The sequence below is a fragment of the Elaeis guineensis genome, chromosome 9 (assembly GCF_000442705.2).
Source record: "Elaeis guineensis isolate ETL-2024a chromosome 9, EG11, whole genome shotgun sequence".
Classification (NCBI taxonomy): domain Eukaryota; kingdom Viridiplantae; phylum Streptophyta; class Magnoliopsida; order Arecales; family Arecaceae; genus Elaeis; species Elaeis guineensis.
In genome coordinates this window covers 4901207-4914658 of record NC_026001.2, presented here as the reverse complement: position 1 = coordinate 4914658, position 13452 = coordinate 4901207, and the positions used below count along the sequence as shown (strand labels likewise).

Genomic DNA, 13452 nt, shown 5'->3' with positions numbered 1-13452 from the left:
TCATTTTCTACTCCATTTTTATCAAAATGTTCTTCAAGTCATAGATTATATTCTGAGTGCCATCAGCTACCAGGCTTCCTCCATGAATCTGTTTGTAGTCTGGAGACAGACAGTTTGCTATAGCTTTGAAGAATCTGAAAAGCTGAGAGTTTCTTGAGAGTAGTTATAGTCCATTAATTTTACTATATTCTTGTTACTCAGTAACTTAGAAGACATTTGTCTCAAAAAAAAGAAAAGAAAAAAGAGATAAATCATTGGATCAAAAAGAAAAAAAAAAAGGAAAAAAAAATATTTTAGAAGACAAGATAATAGGCACTATTTAGAACTCAAAAATTGATGGACTATTGACTCATCATCACACACACTTCTCCCTGGCTCGACTAGCTAGTAATGGAGCCCTCTCAATGAGAGCGACAAAACGTAATTTTTCCAGGTGCAAAGTGTCAACGTAATTTTTCCAGGTGCAAAGTGTCACGTGCACCCTGGCATTGAAGAAAGGAGACCAATATAGTGACCTTGGTGTGGTCCTATCATTTCAATATGATGCTTGATTGATGAAGCCCTAAAGATATGGGGCATACATTAATATAGGCTTGGGAAATGAGAAATATTCTCCCCGCTTTTTTCCAAGATCATGATGATTACGACTAATTAAAATATCTGAAGTGGCCGTAGACAACCCTTCTACTCATGAAAGCATCTATAGGCATGCAATGCGGCTAAGAACCTTATTGTGTCCACAAAAGCAAACCACAGTTAAATACTACTCCATAGGTATTTCCATCGGACACCTTTGTAGAGCAAACACCACCTTCTTTAGTTGGCCTCATACCTTCTTATATAAGGCTGCCCATTCTTTAGTACCCTCATGATAGCTTGTCTTTATACTACTCATTTAGCTAAGGTTGCCCATATCTATCTCAAATGCAACTCACTCTACTTCCTTAATTAGCAGTGCTATATATTGAGGCTAGCTATTTGAGTGCTATGGATGGAAAGAAGCCTTATATGATTCTGATCTTCATACAATTGATGTATACCGGGTTTTATGTGATCTCTAAGGCAGCATTTGATGATGGTTTGAGCTCATATGTGTTCATCGTCTACCGGCAAGCAGCTGCCTCCATATTGCTAATGCCACTTGCTATTATTTTTGAAAGGTAAAGATCAATCTCAACAAACTTGTTTTCTTTTGCTTCTTGCTATGATCTACCTCTGGAAGATATGCACCATCTCTGGTTTTGTGTTGATGTCTTTGCTCAACAATATTCAGGAGAAGTGCTCCACCACTATCATTTCTGCTATTGCTCAAGGTGTTCATGCATGCAATGGTGGGGTATGTTGGGTTACGTACAAGTTACTGTTACTTTGTCTAGATTTTTCAGTATAATAATACTGACCCCTTGGACTTTTAGGATTACATTGAGTATGATCATGTATAACATTGGACTTATATACACCTCGGCAACGGTGGGCTCTGCAACATCAAACACAATTCCAGTGATCACCTTCTTCTTAGCCCTACTACTCCGGTAGGCCTCTATCTTGTTCACTATTGATCATATATAGTTACAGCAAGAAGGAAAAATATATAATCATAGTACTTTAATAATTAAGCATCTTCAAAGACACGATATTTAGTTAAAGAAAAATGAATTAAGACATCTTCTTGTTTCTCCAAAGCAAAATAAAGTAAAATTAATGACTACAATTATCAAACACAAGAAAAAGAGTTGTTGCTCACAAGCACCATTAAAAGTGGACAAAATGATTAACCTTTCCTTCATCTAGTATTAACCATATCTGGGGGACAACACGGCGGATGCCCATGTGGCCATGGCTGGTTTCTTTTCTGTGTGCGCTCTGAATTAAACCCAATCAGAAGTAGTAACTATGCTTAGTACTGGTAATCGGTCAGAGTCTCTAGAAATTGGGAATTGTCTTCTCGTTCGTGACGATCTCTCAGCAGAGATGGTCGTATAGTGCTGTTCTTTAAGAACGTGTATGTCATGATTAAAACCTTGAAGGCACCATTCCAATAGTATAAAAGGTTAGAGGACACTGCAGAAAGAATATTTGTTGGCTAGGATCAACTTCTTTTAGTCAGGTATGCTACAGGGTTGATTATTTTTTTTTTTTTTTTTGAGAGTAATGAAGGGAGTAAGATACTCCCCTCATGCTTGGTATTCATTAAGTAAAAGCAAGCTTATGTATAAAAATGTCTGTGTGCCAGAAATTAAGCATGATGAGGCAAGACAAGCACACATAAAACGTGAAATTTTAGAAGTAGTCTAAGTAGAGTCCTTAGTTGAAATATCTACGTACTATCAATGAGATCCTCCACCAAAATATTCTCCCATTTCCTTGTTGTCAAGCATAAGGGTTTGTGAATAATTTTCCACCCAATTGAAGCCCATCACTCTCTGCATGCTCTTGTCACATCAATATTTGCCACCCCACCAACCCAACCTAATGAGGTGTTAAAAGGATGTAATTCTTTCCCGTGCTTCCCATATGAGCTCCCATCTTTCAGCATCTCATCTTTGTAAGTTTCTCTAGTGTTGAAGCAACTAGAGTCAAATTATCATTACAACTGTTGGATGTCCAGCTGGTGAATACAAATGCTGTCTGCTTCACTATTTATTTGGCCGATTGAGCTTCAAACTGAAAAACAGGCTGGTTCCTTTCTTTCCAAATGCACCAGCTACATGTAGCAACTAAACTTTCAATTACTGGTGACATGTTATAGCAAGCACAAATATAGGACACACACAGATTCGTACAATCACATAAAATAGAAAAGAGAAGGAAAAACAAACACAGGATTTACGTGGTTCGGCTGAAAAGCCTACGTCCACGGACAAGACACGAGAGAAAAATTCCACTATGATGAAAAGAGAGATACAATCACTCAAGAACTCTTCAAACCCTAGCCGCACTTTGATTTCTCATGCCCTCCGCTACCACCACAGACCTCCCAAAATATTTCATTCAGGTTGCAACACGGGCTTTTCAGATTGGATCATAATTCGAGCCCATAAAAGATATCCAAAATTCAAGCCACATTAACAATTCTTTCCTTTGGCTTAAATTTTCACTATCATCAACAAAATTATCTCAATACTCTGTCTTGCCAAATGCCCTCGCAAGGGCACTACTGAGCACTACAAACACCAACCAAGTCTAGGCAATGCCTAAACTTGCTAACTGGAACTGTCTTGGTCATCATATCTGCCGGATTATCATGTGTAGAAACTTTCTGCACAACTATAGTACCTTGTGATACAATGTCCCGAATGAAGTGATATCTAACATCAATGTGTTTCGTTCGCTCATGGTACATCTGATTCTTTGTAAGATGAATGGCACTCTGACTGTCACAAAACACTGTTGACTTGTTCTGCATCAATCCAAGATCACTCACCAAACCCTGTAACCATATAGCTTCTTTTACTGCTTCTGTTAGAGCCATATATTCAGCTTCTGTAGTAGACAATGCAACTGTAGTTTGCAATGTTGCCTTCCAACTGATAACACTACCAGAAAGAGTAAACAAATAACCTGTCAGAGATCTCCTCTTGTCTAAGTCCCCTGCAAAGTCTGAATCCACATAGCCAACAACTGAATCACTCATCTTGGCCCTATCGAATATCAGACCAACATCTGTAGTACCCTTTAAATATCTTAAAATCCATTTCACTACTTGCCAGTGCTCTCTCCCAGGACACGCCATGTATCTACTCACAACACTGACTGCATGTGAAATGTCAGGTCGAGTGCAAACCATAGCATACATGATACTACCCACAGCACTAGAATAAGGAACACTGGACATGTGTTCCATCTCTTCATTTGTTTTAGGTGACATATCTGCAGATAACTTGAAATGGGCAGCAAACGGAACAGTTACAGGCTTAGAATTATTCATGTTGAAACGCTGAAGCACTTTCTCAACATAAGTCTGCTGAGACAAGAAAAGCTTTCCAACACTTCTGTCCCGGATAATCTCCATTCCCAAAATCTTCTTTGCAGCACCCAAATCCTTCATCTCAAACTCATCACTCAACTGCTTTTTCAGTATATTAACTTGTGACATGCTTTTAGCAGCAATAAGCATGTCATCTACATACAACAGCAAATAGATAAAGGAATCATCTGAAAGCTTTTTGTGATACACACAACTATCATATGAGCTACGGATAAAGCCATTACAAATCATGAATGTATCAAATCTTTTGTACCACTGGCTAGGAGACTGTTTCAAACCATATAAAGATTTCTTAAGCAAGCAAACATGATTTTCCATACCTGGAATGACAAATCCTTCAGGCTGACTCATATAAATTTGCTCCTCCAACTCACCATGCAAAAATGCTGTCTTCACATCTAATTGCTCGAGCTCTAGATCATGAAGAGCAACCATAGCAAGAAAAGCTCTGATGGAACTGTGCTTCACAACTGGAGAGAACACTTCATTGAAGTCAATCCCCTCCCTCTGAGTAAAGCCTTTAGCTACCAACCGTGCCTTGTAACGAGGTGCTTCTATCCCTGGAGTGCCTTCCTTTTTCTTGAAAACCCACTTGCAGCCTACTACTTTCTGTCCCTTAGGCAATGTCACAAGCTCCCAAGTTTGATTCTTATGAAGTGATTCAATTTCTTTACCCATAGCACCGACCCATTGATCTGCATCTGAACAAGAAATAGCTTCCCTATAATTACTTGGTTCATGCATATCAACTATCTCAGCAACTGATAAAGCATACGCAACTAGATCTGCATATGCATATCTCTGCGGAGGTCTGATCTGTCTTCTCTCCCTACCAGTTGCAATGCTATATAGCTCTTGTTGCTGTTGTTCAGGTGCATCCTCTTCTTGATCAGGATCCTGCACCTCATCATCTGGATCACTGAACTGAACTGCTGAAGTATCAACCTCAAGCTTCACCTGTTCTCTGACACCGTGATCTGATTCTGATATTGACTTCTCCCTCTGACCATCCAGTAAAGCAGACTCATTAAATGTCACATCCCTGCTGATTATTAACCCTGGAGACTTTATATCATTGCACCACAACCTATAGCCTTTCACTCCAGATGCATACCCTAGAAATATGCATTTCTTTGCCCTCGGCTCAAGCTTACCATCCCTCACATGAGCATAAGCAGGACAACCAAATACTCTCAACTGAGAGTAATCAGCAGGTGACCCGGACCAGATCTCAAAAGGAGTTTTACACTCAATAGCTGTAGATGGAGATCGATTTACCAAGAAACAGGCTGTATTAATTGCTTCAGCCCAGAAATCCTTTCCCAAACCTGAATGTGAGAGCATGCTTCGTGCTTTGTCACAAAGCGTTCTGTTCATGCGTTCTACAATACCATTCTGTTGTGGTGTCCCAGTCAAATGCGGTGTCTCACTATACCTTCGTCACTGCAGAAAGCATCGAACTCACGATTACAAAATTTCAATCCATTATCAGTTCTAAGACGCTTGACCTTCTTTTCTGTCTGCTTCTCGATCATCGTCTTCCACTTAACAAAAGTTGGAAATGCCTCGTCTTTTGTTTTCAGAAAATACACCCAAACCATCCGAGAGTAATCATCAATCAAAGTCATGAAATACCTGGCACCATTCTTGAAAGGAATTCTGTTAGGACCCCATAGATCTGAATGGATGTAATCCACTGTACCTCTGGTTCTGTGCACTGCCTTTTTTTGAACTTCACCCTGGTCTGTTTGCCAAACACACAGTGTTCACAAAAATCCATAGATTCTGTCTTCTGTCTGTCCAATAAATCTCGCTTGCTCAATACAGATAACCCTCTCTCACTCATATGACTAAGACGCAAATGCCACAGCTGAGTCTGATTCTGATTACTGCTCCTAGATACTACTGCAGCTTCCCCTGAAACTATACTTCCCTGAAGAACATACAATCCTGAAACCAAACTGCCTTTCATGAGTACCATAGAGCCCTTGCATACTTTGAGAATTCCATTCTCTGCATGGTATTTGTATCCATGAGAGTCTAGTGTCCCAAGAGAAATTAGGTTCTTCTTCAATCCTGGAACATGCCAACACTCCATAGTTCTGACAATCCCATCAAACATCCTTAATCTGATGTTACCTACACCCTCCACAGGTAATGCACGATCATTCCCAGAAATACTTTACCACTCATTTGTTTATATGTGACAAACCAATTTCTGTGTGGACACATTGATAAGTAGCACCACTATCAAGGACCCAGGAACTCTGTCCATGATCTGAACTCACAGATAGAATTTCTCTAGCACTATCACTGTCATCAGAATTATTGAACATGTCAACAACATTCGCAGAACTCTCTGATTGCTTTCCCCTTTTATTTTTCAACTTGGGACAATCTCTCCTGTAGTGTTCCCCTCCCCGCACTCAAAACAGTTAGCCTTTTTCATTCTAGACTTTGATCTAGCCTTAGATTTCTTTTTGGTTGAAAAACCTTCCCTTGACTGTGTTCTTCTCCTGCTCAACAAACCCTCTCCCTCAGATCTGTCTCTATTGTCTGAAAAATTTTTTTCAACTCCTTCGATTTTAGTGAATTACTAACATCATCTAGTGAAATACTGTCTTTTCCATACAACAGAGTATCAACAAAAGTCTCATATGAGGGTGGCAATGAACATAACACAATCAAAGCCTGATCCTCACTATCAATATCAATATCTATATTCTTCAGATCCATAATGATTGAATTAAATTCATTCAGATGTTCTTTAATGGGGTACCTTCGTTCATTCTAAGATTGTACAGTCTTTTCTTCAGATAGAGACGATTTGTCAGCGATTTGGCAGAATACAGCTCCTCCAATTTCTTCCACGCTTCAGATGCCGATTTTTCACTAGCAATCTCTCGCAGAACATTATCAGTGACGCTCATGAAAATCGCACTCAAGGCTCTCTCCTTCAGATCGGCCTTGTCTGCCTCCTTCATACCCTCTGGAAAGTTATTCTCAACTGCCTTCCATAAACCTTGCAGAATCAAGGAAGATTTTATTTTAATCTTCCACAGACTGAAACTCGATCCTCCGTTAAACTTCTCCACCTCATACTTCGTTGAAGACGATGCCATCTGTGAACCCTAAACTGCACGCATACAACGCTCTGATACCAATTTGTTATAGCAAGCACAAATATAGGGCACACACAGATTCGTACAATCACACAAAATAGAGAAGAGAAGGAAAAACAAACACAGGATTTACGTGGTTCGGCTGAAAAGCCTACGTCCACGGGCAAGACACGAGAGAAAAATCCACTATGATGAAAAGAGAGATACAATCACTCAAGAACTCTCCAAACCCTAGCCGCACTTTGATTTCCCAAACCTCTCACAAAACTGCCGAGATTGGCAGAAAATACAATATTTATACTGGTATCGGCCCATGCCCTCCGCTACCACCACAGACCTCCCAAAATATTTCATTCAGGTTGCAACGCGGGTTTTCAGATTGGGTCATAATTCGAGCCCATAAAAGATATCCAAAATTCAAGCCACATTAACATGACAGCATCCTCACTCTTTTACCTTCTCTTCATTTACCCAAAGGTCACAATAAGATGTTGGTAGATCTGAAATTTTCAGACTATGCAGTATAAGACGCCGGCATTCCTTAGTGTATGTGCATTGTGTCATCAAGTGATTTGTTGATTCCATGTCGTCCAAGCAGAGTGGGCAGCTAACAGGACCTTGTATTCTTTTCTTTTGCAAGTTCTTGGTTGTAAGAATCTTATGGTTATAACATAGCTATGCAAATAATTTAACTTTCGCTGGTATAGGCAGTTTCCAAATGATACTGCTAAAGTGGGATATTATTCCCCCATGCATGAGAAATTGGTAACATCGAGCTACAGAAAAGGTATCTCTTGGTCCCCACTTCCAAGAAAATGTATCCAAACCATCTGTTAGACTGACTGTTCTAAGAATTGATGATAATTCTTGAAATTCCAATACTGCCCGATGACTTAATGGAGTTCTGAAACTTGACAGTCAATCATGTTGAGCAAGAAATTTTGCCACACTACATGATTTGTTTCTAGTAAGTAGAAATAAAAGTGGGAAGGATGAGCTGGACATTTTTTCACCAATCCAAAGATCTTGCCAAAATAATGCTTGCTGTCCATTCCCCATGGTTAAGTAAAACTATTGTTTGAAGAGATTGAATGTCTTAAGAACGCCTTTCCAGAAAGGAGAAGCGATGTTCCTCAAATAACAATTTCGATTGGATGGAAGCTTCTTTGCAAGTAGATGACTCTAATCAATATATATCAAGATTTTTGTTGTTCATGATAAAATTTCCACCACTATTTCAATAAAAGGATTTGGTTTAAGTTGGTAGGATTTGTGATACCAAGTCCCCCATACCTCCTTGGCCTACATATCATGTGCCAATTGGCGAGATGCTTAATTTTGCTACCCAGCCGCTGATCATCCCATAAGAAATCTTGACATGTTATGTTGATTTTCTTCACTATTGAAACTGGAAGCTGTAGAACGGACATTCAATAGATTGGAATAGCTTTGAGAAAACTTTTGATTAACATAAGACATCAAGCTGTTGGTAAACACCTCCTCTTCCATCCACCCATTTCCTTTGAAATCTTTTCCAAAAGAAAAGGCCAATCTCCCTAATAGAGTACCAAGTGATGAAGCGGTATACTCAGGTACTGTATGGATAACTTTGCCACTTGATAACTTAAAATGTTAGAAAGAGAAGAGGTTTGATCTTCACTGATTCCCAATCCAATAAGCAGAGACTTGCAGAAGTTGATCTTCAAGTCCGTTAGAAGTTCATAAGCATACAGGATGAATTTGAGTGCATTGATGTTGTTTTTGTTCGCTTGGCAAAATAATAATAGGGTTAATTATCAACAGCAGAGTTATCCTTCTTTCTTTTTTTTTTTTTCCTTTTTTTTCTTTTTTTTCTTTTTTTTTGTTGGGGGGGAGGGGTTGGTGAATCAATTTGTATGCACTTCTATTTTTAATCAAACAAAGACTTGTAGGCAATGAGACTAGCCCCATCATCCTTAAGCCCCTTCATATATACCTTAATGAAGGCATAATTTGGCTTGTATAAGATTTATCATAATTAATAATTATATATAAGAGACTTAGCTAAACTCGGCTAGATCTCTACCGAAATCTATATATACAAAAAGAGAGATCTAGCTACAATCAAATGGTCTCTACTAAAATCCGCTCAGATTTAGATAGGACAATAAAGAATCTATGTTGATGATTTGAGCCATTAGATTTTATTTATCACCTTTAAACTGCTTACATATTTAGAATCATTTGATTTAAAAGCTCATAACCTATATATCAAGAAATTAGAAACATATATTGTTTCACATTATTTAAACTATCTACTTGATGCATGGGCTAGAGAGTGTAAGTATAGTATATTATATCTAACAGTGTGTGTGTGTGTGTGTGTGTGTGTGTGTGTGTGTGTGTGTGTGTATATATATATATATATATATTTTTTTGATCTCTAATCTATACATCAAATTAATGGGTGCAAAAATATACAATCAATGTACGCGCGCGCGTGTATGTGCATGTGCACATATATATCATGTTTATTCTCAATATACATACTTTACCATGTTCTTTAACACAATAGCACAATGAAAACCATTCTTTTTTTCTTTTTAATCTACATAATGTATAAATCAGAGACCACCAAAATACACCAATTTTAATTTCTAGGTATTTTTAGTTGTGTGGATCATGAGAATTTTTGATTTTTCAACCATTGATCTTGAATTTGGAAGGAGTAGATACCCTCTCATCTCAAAAGGATGTACTATGCATATACAAACGTACATACATATGTATGTATATGGCTTTAAGCCTATGAACTAAAAACGCCAACACTGAGAAAAGATAAAAAAGAGTTGCACAAGCACAATATGTAGCAATGAGGGATATGATTTCTAGTTCGAGCGCCCATTACATACTATCATGAACTAATACGAGAGTTTCCAATGGTGCAGTTAACAACTAGGCTAGGCGATAATGATCATATGTTCTTATCCATGATCACATAAGACAATACATGTGAGCTAGGCCTAGGCCAAAGATACCCATTATTATGATTAAACTTCCTGATAGTTCGGTGTATAATTGCCTTGTGGACCAGTCATTTGTATCCATATAACAAGATCATATTTATCATTTTATGAAGAGACCGTAGTTATCTATTTCTAGCTTTTTATGAATATAAATTTTTATCACTCACCATCCTGATATTGCGAGCCAAGATGATTCTATCATATGACTATGATCTCTCGAGAGCATCACGCAAATGTCCTGAGCTTCGTTTCAAATGGATTTTTTTTTCTCCTTTTGATGGGAATCCAAGGTATATAGCTTGATGTTATCCTTTGATTATTATTGATGTTAGTCAGCTAAAAAACAAGTTACAAAGAATGGGCCCCTACATAACAATAATAAGAATCAAGACTATTTCAGGTATTAATTTCAAAGAAACATTACATTTCTATTCAGATATTACTTGTCCACGCCAAGGATTGTAGTCTCTTCCACATGCTTTGATGGTCAGCCGAAACTTTCAGCGAGAACAAATGACCCCAGTTATTGAAATCTCAAATGGGATTTGCTCCAAGCGAAGCCATAGACTGGAATATAACCCTCTCCCATTTCTATTTATTTATTTTTCCTCATCTCTTGGATATCTGCACCAGCTGTGTCCCCACCCACTCTCATTGTGTTGGTCTCTTAGCACTACAAAATGGCAGACCTATGATAGCACTGCTTTGCCCACGCCATGGAAGGCATAACTATATTCTGTCTTATAATCCACTTGCAGCTATTCAAATTCATATCATTCATCATAGGTCTTTTATCTCGAACATCACATATTTAGATGTGCATATAAATGGCAAAATTTATATCTTTATGGGTGGATGTATTTAATTATATGCATATGCATGCATGATTGACTATTTAAAGAAGCATCCGAATCTTCCTTCTATATTTTTCCACTCTAGAGAGATTGAGAGAGAGAAGCAGCTTTCTTACAGCATGCATGTATCTACATGAACAACTAAACATGCTATACAAAGATTTGATTTGCTGGTTTAATCTAGCAATACATGTTTTTGAATTGGAAAAGAAAAGAAAACAAGTAAGTGTGAAAGAGAAAGAAATATTGCTTTTTTTTTTTTCCTGATCATGACTATCCAACAACATATAACAGGATGGAAACTATCAACCTGAAAAGCCTCTCAGGAGTGGCCAAGGCCTTGGGTTTAGCACTTTGCTTGGCTGGAATCATGACCATCGCCTTCTACACAGGCCCCCATCTAAATCCCTTGATCCATTATCACCCCTTGGGCCACAAAACAAGCTCCACCAGCCATGGACCTGCCCATTCAAAGCAGAACTGGATGAAAGGATCCTTCATCATGGTCACTGCTACCACAACTTGGTCTTTTGCGCTTGTTGTCCAGGTACATTGTAACAATTTTTTTTTTACTTGGAGAGGGTTAATCATAAATCATAATAAAATTTCCCTTAATACTCTCATACTTAAAAATCAATATTTCTAATCTCCTCCTTTTGGACAGGGAATTTTATTAAATGAGTACCCTTCAAAGCTTCTTCTTACGACACTCCAATGCCTTTTCAGCACAGTTCAGTCTTTCTTTGTTGCCATGATATTTGAGAGAGACATATCGAGATGGAAGATAGGCTTAGATATCGGGCTGCTTGCTATCTTATATTCTGTCAGTATATATATCAAGTATTTTTTTCCCCGCTAATGTAGAATTGTAACTAGAGTGGTTTAAACCATTTCAAATAATATATGTGAATGTACGTGTTCTGGTTCATTAGCTATGCATGTATGTTTTGTTTAATTGTCTATGCAAATACAGTATTTATGATATCGAACCATTATCTTGATATAATATATATCTAGTTAAATTCACTAGTCACACTAGATTAGAGGATTTTTCCTTTTCCTTCCAAACTGATAAATATAACCATCCTTTCTTACTAATATTAACATTGCATGGCAGGGATTTGTTGTTAGTGGTGTTTCCTTCTACTTGCAAACTTGGTGCATCAACAAGAAGGGCCCTGTTTTCCTAGCCATGTCCACCCCATTGGCCCTTATTTTCACCATAATTTGTTCATCATTTTTCTTAGGCGAGCTGATCTATTTGGGAAGGTGAATTTGTCTAATTAGGTTTTTATGTTTAAGATTTGATTAACTCATGTATGTATGCATGTATAGCCTTGCATTATGATGACTGGTACTTTGGTTGCAGTCTCCTAGGTGGAGTTTTGATGGTCGGAGGCCTGTATACTGTTCTGTGGGGAAAAGGCAAGGAGGATATGATATGTGAGTCGATGAACGAAGACGCAAAGAATAGCGTGGAGGAGAGAGGAGCCACATCACCATGTCACCCAGTTTGAACATTTTTTCTGTATAATACCAAGAACCCTAAATCCATATACCTTCGATCTATTATATTATTAGTAATTTTATATAATGTAAGCTCTTCTTATCTTCATAAGTTTGAAGAGAGTCTTGTGGTTTTATTTTTATGATATACATTAAAAAATGGTCTCAATATTTTTTAGCCTGATTTTTACCAAAAAAAAAAATAAAGCCTGATAGCAATATCAAACTTGCTATACTATCATTATTATTTTTTTATCTAAATAATGAGTATGATTGAACAAGCCAAAAATGAATCATAGATATCCATTTTTGATTTTTTTTTTTTTTTTTGAAAAAAATGAAGGAAGTAAGATACTTCCACCAATGAGTAGTGTATTTATAATGGTATAATAATGCCTTTCCAAGGTCAGGCTTCTTAAAATATAGATGTATGTGCGACTGCATCCTAATTGTGAATACCTAATATCTAATTCTCCATTCTATAACTGGGTCCACTTCTCACCATGTCTATCTTGGGTTCATGTGGATACATTACGATTGAAGATCAACTTTTTTGATGGTTCTGATTCTGATCTATTTTCTCCAATATAGAGTTTAGGGTTGTTGTGGCTGCAATTTTCTCAAAAAATATTTTTTATTTGTTCATTCATTCACCTTTTTCTTTTGCAAATCATATTTTGCTACGTATGGTTCTAATTCTTTTCCTTCTTGCAGCCAGTGGAAGCAGATATTTAGGGACTTGCATTATTAATGAAAGCAATCAATTGTTGACATTACTTCATTTGGGTTCTTGTTATGAATGCTGATTACTGATAACCGTTTCTGACCTTGACTGAAGTAACCACACCACTCTTTGTCATCCACAAAATCAATCATGATAACCAAAGGCTTTTGAATATACCAGCAACGTCACGTTGCAGCGTCATGGAATTTAAGGCCTTTGGCTTTTACCTAGCCATTATTGTACAGAGAGCAAC

The 13452-nt window shown here is 37.6% G+C and overlaps 1 protein-coding gene across 2 annotated transcripts; it reads left to right on the top strand.

Annotated features, from left to right (window-relative positions):
• The first annotated feature begins 784 nt into the window (after window positions 1-784).
• LOC140851772 (WAT1-related protein At5g64700-like) lies at window positions 785-12653 on the top strand. 2 transcript variants are annotated; one of them, XR_012134522.1, is made up of 7 exons: window positions 785-1160; window positions 1274-1336; window positions 1416-1532; window positions 11264-11516; window positions 11634-11809; window positions 12087-12238; window positions 12339-12476. XR_012134522.1 is itself a non-coding variant. In XM_073243915.1 (7 exons), exons 1-7 carry the CDS (start codon window positions 988-990, stop codon window positions 12484-12486), a joined length of 1065 nt encoding a protein of 354 aa, XP_073100016.1. In that variant the 5' UTR covers window positions 788-987; the 3' UTR covers window positions 12487-12653. The 2 variants fall into 2 exon arrangements, 1 of the variants encoding a protein (XP_073100016.1); XM_073243915.1 differs by having other exon boundaries at window positions 788-1160; window positions 11634-11792; window positions 12339-12653.
• Window positions 12654-13452: the final 799 nt, after the last annotated feature.

Excerpts from the sequence above, each read along its gene's own strand:
- LOC140851772 (XM_073243915.1), top strand. The coding sequence starts at position 988 with ATGGATGGAAAGAAGCCTTATATGATTCTGATCTTCATACAATTGATG. Across the intron at positions 1,533-11,263 it reads TTCTTAGCCCTACTACTCCG|GATGGAAACTATCAACCTGA; the intron begins GTAGGCCTCTAT and ends AACATATAACAG. Across the intron at positions 11,793-12,086 it reads TGCTTGCTATCTTATATTCT|GGATTTGTTGTTAGTGGTGT; the intron begins GTCAGTATATAT and ends ATTGCATGGCAG.